At 40.9% G+C, this 12,187-nt stretch overlaps 1 protein-coding gene across 1 annotated transcript in view; it reads right to left on the bottom strand.

Moving 5' to 3' along the window:
* Window positions 1–12,187, bottom strand: part of GYS2 (glycogen synthase 2) — a gene marked incomplete at both ends in the record, with an annotated part of 43,610 nt that overhangs the window by 3,668 nt on the left and 27,755 nt on the right. The window contains 3 exons of the mRNA XM_081084241.1: window positions 1,049–1,212; window positions 2,100–2,195; window positions 4,229–4,355. Coding sequence (XP_080940367.1) covers window positions 1,049–1,212; window positions 2,100–2,195; window positions 4,229–4,355 — 387 coding nt within the window. The remainder of the gene's footprint in view (window positions 1–1,048; window positions 1,213–2,099; window positions 2,196–4,228; window positions 4,356–12,187) is intronic.

Here is a 12,187-nt window from a genome sequence, read left to right as displayed (position 1 = left end):
TGGTGTGCTGCAAGAATTTTTAAAATATGCAATACCTGACTATTTAGTCAAGGGCACTGACCTCTTTTCCCTTAGATTGTAATGACAACAGCCAACACAACATTAGTCGTCCAGTTTGTGAATGAATCAAAATGATACCTATGCTTTTTGTCTTTTGACAAAAAATATACTTTTTGCTGCAGAATTTTTATAATTAGTTTATGTGTGCCACTAGATGAAAAAGGTTGAAAATCACTGCCTAAGAGCCTTATCATTCTGCTTTTATTATAAAACTAGAGGCCCAAATGCATGAAATTCATGCAAGGGGCTTGGCCCTCCCAGCTGCGACTGCTTGCCTCGGCCCTCGCAGCCCCAGCTTTGTTCGCAAGGTCGTCTGGAAGGTCATTTGGCTGTCCAGTCTAATTAGCATGTTACACTTTTTTTTATTATAGATGAAGACAATAAAATGAATCACCCATGGTTGTAATGAGCACTCTGCAAATGGCAGCATCTATCATTTGTCTGGGGAAGTTTAGCAGTATCTAAGCAGATACAATATGCGAAGGCAAAGTCAGTTCATCTTTTACTAAATTATCCAGTGCTAAGATATATGAGCATCTGGGTATTCATAAACCTACTTCATGAAAGAAGGTGTTTCCCTTGGCACTTGTCATTTTGAAAAACAATATTATTCCCATTACCTCTGAAGCTGAGGAATAAAATCAGATTATCTCTTAGAGTGAAACAAAGTAGGGATCTTGTTTTCCTCATCTTCATTAAATGTTTCTGCTTATTTGTAATGTATCAAGTTAAGCAATGACAAGAGAATGACTAGTAAAAATCAGTGTTAGATCCTGATGGACTGGCTGTTAGAGGCTCGGACAAAATGTGAAGAATTGAGTTTAGAATTTTGCACATTCATAATATGTAAAAAAAGTACATGAAAAGTAACTGAGGTTTTAACAATTATGGTACCGAGTTGACTTTACAGATTATGCGGAGGATCAATATGTTTGTGGTCCAGTGGAATTTTTAAAGGGCCCTCTGTGTTGATCGCCAATCTGCTTACTCTGCCTAAGTATCTCCAGTCCAGAAGATCCGAGAGCCGCTCAGTTCGGTTCCTCTGGATAATTCTTTGGCGACGTGACTGTTTGCAAAATCCATAGAGAAACTTAGTCAGCTGATTGCAAGAATCATCTGGAGAGCGGAACCGCCTGTCAACAATGTAAATACCTGAAGGGCACAAAAGCCAATGCACAGGTAAAAGGTAGGGTTCACCTTAGAGCAATTCTTCTCCTATTTCTTAGGTTCTATGGTAGATCACATGAATGATCTATTCCCTAGCTCCCCATTGCCTCTACTTTATCTTTTCCCTTCCAAGGCTGTGTCTCTTTGATCTCCTAATGGTTTATAACTGTCACCAACCTGCAGCCAACAAATTTTTTAAAAAAATCTGGCAATAGAGGGGTACCCTGAATCGATGATTCTCCCTGGGCTTCTCACTAGCCAGAATCTCTGGGGGTGAGACCTGGGTGTCAGTGGTTTTTAGACGCCCCAGTCCTCCATGTGCAGGACCAGGGAATTGGCAATGTGTAGGCAGAGGATCCAGCCCATTGGAACTTGGCTTGTTGCTAGGCAACATGGACATAGAGATGGTGATAGGCAAATTCTCCAGCCATCTTAAATAGTGCAAGTGAATTTTGCTAACTTGGCATGGATCTTTTAAATAATTATGGTGACCAATATAGTTCTTGTAATATCACCTCTAAGACCATAGTTATTGTAATATCCCTTCTAGATAGTAGAGGGCCAAACCAGTTCAGAAAAAAATAAGGTAAAGGGCAGGTTTATCTAAGTTTAACACTCCTTTTGCATTTATTTTCTGTTTCAATTTCATTTGTTCATTTAACTCCTTTTGTGGTTTGTATTTTGGACAATGTATTAAATATTAATAGCATTTTTATTTCTTCTATGGATGACATAATTAAAATATTTTATTGAACAAAAAAACTGTTTTGTTTAATCATGTTAGGCTTAGAGTTGGACTCTGTAAAGACCCTGTGCTTTGTTTGGTTAAGTGTCATTTCTCTCTGGATTGGGTTAATGATGAAACATCTCACCGTAGGCAGTAGGATCAGCCACATGCTCCTGCATGAAACAGCCAAAGCCGGAGAGGTTGGTTGTCACACTGGGGATACCCATCACAGTGCACTCGGCTGCCAGGGAAACAGACAAAGGCTTGGCTTTAACCCAGCTCCAGTGTCCTCTGATGCACACAGAGGAGGAAAAAGCCCCCACCTAGCTAGGAACAGCAATGTTTCCTTTGTGCCAGGCTCAGTACTACGCTCTTTACATGTATTAACTCATTTAATCTTCTCAGTAACCACGTGAAGTGAGGCTACCATTATTTTCATCTTACAGATGAAGAAATTAAGGCACAGAAAAGTGAAATATAGGTTGCCCAAATCCACAAAGCCAAGGGATGAGGGAGTGGTAGGATTTCCAGCCACGTGCCCAACTCCAGAGACCTGGCTGGGAATGGCTACCCTATACTGCCTCTCTCAGTACTAGTTTTTTGTTTTTTGTTTTTTAAAATATTTTATTGATTTTTTACAGAGAGGAAGGGAGAGGGATAGAGAGTTAGAAATGTCCATGAGAGAGAAACATCAATCTGCTGCCTCCTGCACACTCCCTACTGGGGATGTGCTCGCAACCAAGGTACATGCCCTTGACCGGAATCGAACCTGGGACCCTTGAGTCCACAGGTTGACGCTCTATCCACTGAGCCAAACCGGTTAGGGCTCTCAGTACTAGTTTTGCTTTTCACTCCATTTCTATGTATTTGGCAAGTTAATGGGGTAGGTATATATTTTGGACATGTTTTTGAAATCATCCTCCACACAAATCTCTTCCACTTTCTCTGGTGTGCAGTGCACCCATTGTCTCTCTCAGTCCTCTCTCACCTTTTTTGGTAAAAATTTGTTTGTTTTTTGTGTATTTTTTTTTGTTTTTTTTTTTTTTCCGAAAATATCAGATATGTCTTGCGAATATTACCACTCTCAGGGATATCTGCATTTTAACAAAGACATTGTATTTGATTGTGGAATAACTTTTGGTTGGCTAGTGGGGTTGGGTAAAAAAGAAAGAGATTTCCCCATTACCCATGAAGTAACACAATTTAATCAGTGGCCCTTTCTCCTGCTCTGCAAGTATTTCCTCTTGGTGTATCTCTAGAGCAGGGATGGCGAACCTTTTGAGCTCGGCATGTCAGCATTTTGAAAAACCCTAACTTAACTCTGGTGCCGTGTCACATATAGAAATTTTTTGATATTTGCAACCATAGGAAAACAAAGACTTACATTTTTTATATTTATTTTACATATTTAAATGCCATTTAACAAAGAAAAATCAACCAAAAAAATGAGTTCGCGTGTCACCTCTGATACGTGTGTCATAGGTTCGCCATCACTGCTCTAGAGAGCAGTGGTTTCCTAGTTTAGGGTGGGGAAGGGTAGGTGGAATGGGATTATTGACCCATTTGAGAATCTGATAAAAACTCAGGAAATCCTCCCTAGAAAAACTGTGCTACAATTAGATGAAACTTAACAGATCCTTATTTTTATTAAGTACTCATTAACACACAGGTAGTAAAATGCCAGGTATCCATGTAAGCTCAGTATATGTTCGTTCGGTGAATTTAATGAAATAAGCGCTTATATTCATTGTGCTTTCTCAAAGCACAAACTTTAATGAATACTTTCTGGAGTGAATTAGAGTTAATGTCACATAAAATCATTATTCTTAAAAAAATTAGAGATTTATCTAATATGCTAACACCAACCTTATAGCACCAGAGGTTTCATTATTTCTGTAATTATAGGTCTGATGAGGAGTGGCCAACTTCCTTGGGTTAATTCAAAACAGAATGACTCATTCACTATGGAGTATTTCCCAAACTGTTTCTTTCATTTAGTTATGTTTTATAACACCTTACAAACTAGATATGACTCCTCTATCATTTCAGGTTAAGTTTAACTTTGTCCTATAAAGCGACATTTTTGCTAGAAATCTGCCATGAGTTATAAATCATTCTCTTTACCGATATTAGTGATCTCCCACATTCCCTCAGTCACTTAAGCTTTGGTTTTGTGCTTCTCTATCCAATAGTAAATTCAATGTCAACTTGGAATATCACACGATATGCATGAAATAAATCCCAAAACATTCCACATCTATACAGGTCACGTACCTGGAGTATAACCCCATGGCTCATAGTATGACGGAAATACTCCAAGGTGACAACCTCGGACGAACTCTTCATAATCCATGGGTAACAAGGGGCTGGTGGAGGATAGGAACTCTGGGTGCAAAATCACCTAAAAAAGGAAAATTCTGGTGAGAAAAAATAGGGAGAAAAAAATTAAAGCAAAAAAAAAAAAAAAAAAGGCCTACAGTTTGGTTACTGTAATACTGTAAAATCCTTGTGTTCTAAATTCAGGGGAGAAAAAAGTCTGGGGGCTTCTTTTCGGTTCTCAACATCCTGTGTCAGTGTTTACTCTGTGGACTGTTTCCCTCAGACCAAAGTCAGGACTGGAGGATAGGGAGTTTGCATGCCATCGTTGTTCTCATGCTAAACTATATCCTCCAACCCAGCCTTTATTGGCAATAAAGGTTTTATTTTGTTCTCTAACTGCTTCTATTTCACTAAGGTCTTAACACAACCCGGAGTGGCCCTTTAACAATGTCAGCCACTCCCCTGCTCAAAATCGTTCAGCAGCCTCCTATTTCACTCAGAGGAAAGCCAGTGTTTGCCACAGCCTTTAAGCAGTGGTGTGCTGGTAAATGTTCAAACACCAACAATCAGAAGTATAAATATGTATTTGTACATAAGTTTATTGTCAATTTTACTGATAGAAAGATAGCATTACAGTATATAATTTCCAAACTATAAAAATGTACATGCAAAAAATCTGCACACAAATGTCTATTATCAAATGTATTCATAATTGTTAAAACTTAGAAGCAACCAAGATGTTCTTAAGTGGGTGAAAGGATTAATAAGCTATGGTACATCCAGATGATGGAAGAGGTGCTATCAAGCCATGAAAATCCATGAAGGAACCTTAAATGCATATTACGAAGTGAAAGAAGCTAATTTGGAAAGGTCACATACTATATGTTCCCAGCTATATAACACTCTAGGAAAGGCAAAACCATACAGACAGGAAAAATATCCGTGGTTAGCAGGCGATAGGAGGGAGAGAGAAATAGATAGTGCACAGAGGATTTTTAGAACAGTGAACTATCCTATACCATAGATAGATAGATAGATAGATAGATAGATAGATAGATAGATATGCCTAAGTGATCATTAGGATAGGTCAACCGAATGCCGAATGACCGGCCGGTAGCTATGATGTGCACTGACCACCAGGGGGCATACACTCAATGCAGGAGCTGCCCCCTGTGGTCAGTGCCCTCCCATAGCCAACCTCCCATGGTCCCTCCCCACAGCCAGCTGACTCTGATTGACTCTGACCAGCCTCAATTGCTGGCCAGGCCAAGGGACCCCACCCGTGCACGAATTCGTGTACCAGGCCTCTAGTGATACTATAATGGTGAATACATGTCATTATACACTTATCAAAAACACATAGAAGGTACAACACCAGGAGTGAATCCTAATGTAAACTATGGATCTTTGGTGATAGTGATGTGTCAATGTAGGCTCATCATAACAAATATATCTCTGTGGTTGGGATGTTGATAGTGTGTATGTGTGTGTGGTGGGGGGGATTGTGCATGCTTGGGGGAAGATGATCTATGAGAACTCTCTATACTTTGTGCTAAATTTTCTGTGAACCTAAAACTACTCTAAAAAATAAAGTCTATTAAAAAAACATATAGACCTGGCCAGTGTGGTTGCTCAGTGGTTTGAGCATTGTCCTGTACACCAAAAGGTAGGGGGCTCAATTCCCTGTCAGGGCACACATCCTGGTTGTGGGTTCCTTCTCTGGTTGGGGCTCGGGCAGGAAGCAACCGAACAATGATTCTCTCTCTTTCTCTCTCTCTAAAATAAAATTTTTAAAAAGTTAAAGAAATATATACACATATATAATACATATATAATACTCTTCATTGTTAATTCTATATAAATTAATTATAACATAATGCTTTTGTTGACTTTTTAGAAAATCTTGTATTCATTACCGACTTATGGTTTTAACTGATGACTGAATATATTTCTTTTTTTAAAAATATATTTTACTGATTTTTTACAGAGAGGAAGGGAGAGGGAAAGGAATACAGAGTTAGAAACATCAATGAGAGAGAAACATTGATTCAGCTGCCTCTTGCACGCCCCCTACTGGGGATGTGCCCGCAACCCAGGTACATGCCCTTGACTGGAATAGAACCTGGGACCCTTCAGTCCACAGGCTGACGCTCTATCCGCTGAGCCAAACCGGTTAGGGCCTGAATATATTTCTGACATAAATGTTGGTTGATTTCTTTGTTAAGGAGCAAAAGGAAGAGTGAAATATAGAGATGTATCTCAGAATTTCACAGGTTCATCAATGGCATGAGTGACTTCTTTGTTGAATTGGATATTTTTTATAATGGAGAAGTATTTCCTCATATTTATGTGTCACAATGCAATGACTACAGACACAACACCCATTTTAGTTTTATCTGCATTATTAACATTTCTCTACCACTTTCTTAAATCTATACAATCAATACATAAAGACATGATGTGTAGTGTTCACCTATTTTCACTCCATAAATACTCCATCATGGCCAATTTCAGGCTACCAATGAGATCTCACTGATCTGGGTCATAAATAACCCCAAGGGCATAGGTACTAGTAAAATGTGGTAAACAATTAGAATGCGATGGGTTTTGAGCATTACTTTTCTTTTACTGTAATTAATTTATTTTTACATTTATATAATTTAATTTTTACCAATGGCTATGTTTAAAACTAGTTCACAAAATGTAACAATTGGCTCTTGTCCACTGGTACGAGCCTGTTCTGCGACTGCACAGCCTGTAACGTTCTGCTAAGGTGAAGACAAGACAGCATGGCTATAAATGAAAAGTTGAATAGAATAGCTATCTGGTCCCTGAATGAATGGATTCTCCTATTCCTTCTTTATTAAAGTTCTCACTGAACTATTATTAGGTTATAATAGCATACTTCCCTCATATACCTAAGTATTATTTAAAATAAAATCTGATTTTAAAGTGCTGGAATCATACATATATATAGTTTTATAATATAATAATATATTTAATATAATATATAATTAAATAGTATAATCCTATATAATAAAAGGGTAATATGCAAATTGATCCTAACGGCCAAACGACCAGAAATGAGCAGCCACCATGACGCACACTGACCACCAGGGGGCAGACGCTCAACGCAATAGCTGCCTCCTGGTGGTCAGTGTGCTCCACTCAGCCACAAACTGGGCTGATAGCCGCGAATGCAGCAGCAGTGGTGGTAGCCTCTCCTGCCTCCGTGGTAGCGCTAAGGATGTATGACTGATGGCTTAGGCCTAATCCCCCGGGGAACGGGCCTAAGCTGGCAGGTAGACATCCCCTGAGGAGTCCTGGACTATGAGAGGGTGGAGGCCAGGCTGAGGGACCCCCCAGCCTCTAGTTAACAATATAACATTTAATGACAGTATAATAGAATATACTTAATATGAGATGTAATTAATATATGTTTATATTATTTTATATATAACTAGAGGCCCAGTGCACGAAATTCATGCCCTTGGGGGGGGGGGTGTGTTCCCCAGCCTGGCCTGTACCCTCTCACAGTGAGGGAGCCCCGCAATCAATCTCCCCAAAGAGGTAGGCCCCACCCACCCATCTGGGCTCCTCAAAGGATTGCCCCAAAGAGGTAGGCCGGAGCCAGGGTTCCCACCTCTGCGCTGTGCACATAGTGTCAAGTCCCCACCCACCCATGCACAACTCGCTGTGCACACAGCCCCACCCACCCACGTGCACCCGCTGCACATGCAGCCTCCTGGTGATGGATTGTTAGAGCGTGAGGGCATCATGGCGTGAGGGCATGACGACCACATCGGCTTTTATTAGTATAGATAATATATATAATATATAGTAGTGCCTTATAAAAGGGGGAGAGATCCCTGGCCCCTTCCCCCCTGTGAGGACACAGTAAAAAGTCTCCACCTATGGACCAGAAAGAGGGCCTTCACAAGAACTCAACCGCACTAGCAACTTGATCTTGGACCTCCTAGCTTACAGAATTGAAATAAATGTCTGTTGTTTATAAGTCACCCATTCAGTCATATTTTGCTAGTAGCCTGAATGGACTAAGACAGTTGCCCTCTGTTTAACTTATTTAACTCATGTCCTTCCACTGCCACTCCCTCCGTGTACAGACACCCACCTCACTGCATCTGATTCCACAGCTGGGCTGCTCCCCACTGTGTGGACCTTCCCCATGTTTGGGCTCTGACTCCTTTCTCTGGACTACTGGTCAGTGCAGACACCTGCCTTATGTTGCCTCACCTAATGGCTTTAGAACTGAATTGTTTAGGAAGGGAAAGGAAAAGAGAAAAAGAGGGAAAAGAAACTTCACTTTCACAAGCACACTACACTTTTTTTTAATATATTTATATATATTTTATAATATATTTTATTGATTTTTTACAGAGAGGAAGGGAGAGGGATAGAGACTTAGAAACATCGATGAGAGAGAAACATCAATCAGCCGCCTCCTGCACACTCTCTACTGGGGATGTGCCTGCAACCCAGGTACATGCCCTTGACCGGAATCGAACCTGGGACCCTTCAGTCCGCAGGCTGACGCTCTATCCACTGAGCCAAACCGGTTAGGGTCACTTTTTTATTTTTTATTCACAGAACAAGTCTATATTCTTCCAAAGAGATTACTTTGAAAAAAACCCTAATTTGGATATATAGAAATACTGATAACATTAGTTGTATATAATACTTTATACATTATAAATAATTTTCTTTGCAACATTGTGAGATGAGTAGAATAGACATTCTCAATGTCCTAATTTTAGAAGTAAGGAAACTAAGACTTTACAGGCATTAACTATATATATATATATATATATATATATATATACATATATATATATATATATATACATACATATATATATATCAGTAAATTCATAAATAGGAGATATGCTAAACTTAAGAGTAAATAAAATGGTAATTGTCCAAAACCAGTACCATAAAAATGATTTATTCAATCACAAGAATAGCACATTAGTAAAGTAAAAATGGATAAGATATTTTTTCTAGAAAGCATGATTTGAGTTTCTATTATTACACTAGGAAAGGAGACCAAAAACACAGATATGACTGTCTGGGCAACCATCAAATCAACAACCCATTATATTCTCTTGGCATATATTAGGAAAGGGGGATTTGAAAGGCATTGTGCCTATTTGGCATGTCCACACTTAGGAAAATTTTTATCTCCAAAGCCCATTTTGGAACATGAAAACATGGCTTGTTTGTTTTGTTCCCAGCCAAACAGAATGATCAAGTGACTAAAATAAGAAGACAGCTGCTCTGGGCCCTAAAACAGGCGATTGCAGAAGCCCAAGGTGGAAGAAAGGATATTAGAAGTCAGCCCAAGGTTATGGGGGGGATTAAATGAGATCCTGTATACAAAGCCCCCAGCAGAACACCTGGCTTCTATCAAGCCCTGGATCAGTAGGGGAAAAACAAATGAACTAAAATTTGTTTGACTGCATTTATCTTAGGAGGGAAATAAGTTCCCAGGGGCGCCGGGGCTGGAGGACCTGAGGCTGCGCCCCCTTGCCCGGCGGGGCTTGACAGGAGAACTGAGGCTGGGCTGGGGGACCTGAGGCTGCACCAGGGGACCTGAGGCCACACCCCCTGCCTAGCACCAGGCCGGGAGACTTGAGGCTGTGCCTCCCTGGCCAGTGGGGCTTGACAGGGGACCTGAGGCTGCGCCTCCTGCCCCAGTGCCGGGACTGGGGGACCTGAGTCTGGGACCCCTGCCCAGCAGGGCTTGACTGGGGACCTGAGGCTGCACCCCCTGCCCACTGGGGCTTGACAGGGGTGGGGCTGTCCAGGTCTGGGTCTCGCACGATTTCAAGGCACATGCAGGTGGGCGGGAACTTGACTCTGGGTCCCGTGGCATGCCCCAGACTCTGACAGGAGGGAGATTTTCATATACATTTTACTAATTTTCTTTCATCTCTGACACTTATATTATAGAGAAAGGGCAAATAGCAACATTAAAATATTTTCTCTAATTAATTCCCTTTTAATGTGCATGAATTTCATGCACCAGGCCACTAGTAGAGTTCTATAAATATACAGGCATCAAATAGGACTTATATTATTATCACAGACCCCGAGTTAATGTCAAGCTTTTAAAGGATATCTATATAATAAAAGCCTAAGTGACCATTACGGCGGAATGACCAGAACGACCGGTCACTATGATGCACACTGACCACCAGGGGCAGACGCTCAATGCAGGAGCTGCCCCATGGTAGTCAGTGCACTCCCACAGGGGGAGCAGCCGCTCATCCAGAAGCTGGGCTCACGGCTGGCGAGCGCAGCGGCAGTGGTGGGAGCCTCTCCCACCTCCACGGCAGCACTAAGGAGCAGCAAGCTGAGCAGTAAGGAGCCTGCCACTAAGGATCAATGAGCCAAGTGGTAAGGAGCAAGCAGGTGGGAGGTAAGGAGCGAGGGATCCTGAATTGCGAGAGGATGTACGACTGCCGGCTTAGGCCCGATCCCCCAGGGGATCGGGCCTAAGCAGGCAGTTGGACATTCCCTGAGGGGTTCCAGACTGCAAGAGGGCACAGGCCAGGCTGAGGGAACCTCCCTTCCAGTGCATGAATTTCATGCACTGGGCCTCTAATTATTAATAAAACACAATACCTAATTCTGAACTGACCAAAGTTTATTTCAGTGCTTTGAGGATGTATTGTTAAGAAGGGTTATTCTTTTATTTCTTTTGTATGTGTGTGTTTGCTTTATGATAATAAATGAGTATCTCAAAATATTGATGAGTATAACTGCATAAACAATTTGTATGAGATGAACTTCCTCCTCCATTCACTCTTTGTAAGCCATGTGCTATTGTATCTCTATGCCTTTTCATCTATTTCTGCTGGGTGAGTCCTCCTTCTTGTTATTTGCAGATAAACTCCTGCTCATGGGTCAAGATCTAGCCCACTTGTCATCTCTTTGATAAAACATTTTTTCAAATCCTGCAGGAAAGACAAATCTTCCATCTTCTACTGGACTAAGTACAAATAAAAGCTAATGTTCATTATGAATTGACTGTGTGCCAATATTGTACTAAATGTAACGTCTATTACTTTTTAAAACCCACAACAATTCTATGAATGCGGGCTTACATTATCATTTTAAAGATGAGAAGATTGAGGTACAGGCAGATTAAGTAATTTATAAACTGAATAAGTGGCAGAGATTTGAAGCCTGACAGTGTGAGTACCGTCTTTAAGGACTTGGTATGTTGCCTTCTTTAGACAGTGGCTGTCCTGAATTAGCGGTTAGATTTCCTCTAAGACATCCTGGACTGGGGACCTTGACTGACAGCCCCAACTGCATCCACTCTAGATCCACCATAGCAGCTGCTCCTGGCCTATAGACAGGCAGACATGGGTACTAGTGCCAACCTACATCTACCCAGTGGGTGATTATTTTAATGGGTAACCTTTGTTCGGGGAATCCCTGTTGTTCTTCATATGAATCCCCATTACAATGGTCACATCCAGCTGCTCATAGAATAAGGCAGCCATCTGTCTGAAACTGCTTTGGTAGGTGAGAGATCTAGAAAAGGCTCCTAAATACAGCAAAATGTTGTATGTAGTAACACTAATATATTTAAAATAAGTCCACAGCAAACCACACACACAAAGACATCTTTTGTATTAAGAAAGGAAGCATTGTAAAATAAGATGAATTTGGGTTGGCCTTTGAGAACTCTTCTTGCTTTTTTGTTTCTTTTTGTGGGCACATGCGCACCCACCTGTATGTGTTTTTTCCACTAACTGACAAGCCATGTTGAGTTGTCTTGGTCCACTGCTTTCCCCGTTTTTGAGTCACTACATGTTGCTGCTATGTGTATACATTTTCATGTGTTTGTTCCTCATTATGAATTCTAGTTTTTTGCTAATTACA

The sequence above is a fragment of the Myotis nattereri genome (genome assembly GCF_964212035.1).
Source record: "Myotis nattereri genome assembly, chromosome: 2".
Taxonomy (NCBI): Eukaryota; Metazoa; Chordata; class Mammalia; order Chiroptera; family Vespertilionidae; genus Myotis; species Myotis nattereri.
Note: the sequence above shows the minus strand (reverse complement) of the source record. Positions and strands in the feature narration are given on the sequence as shown.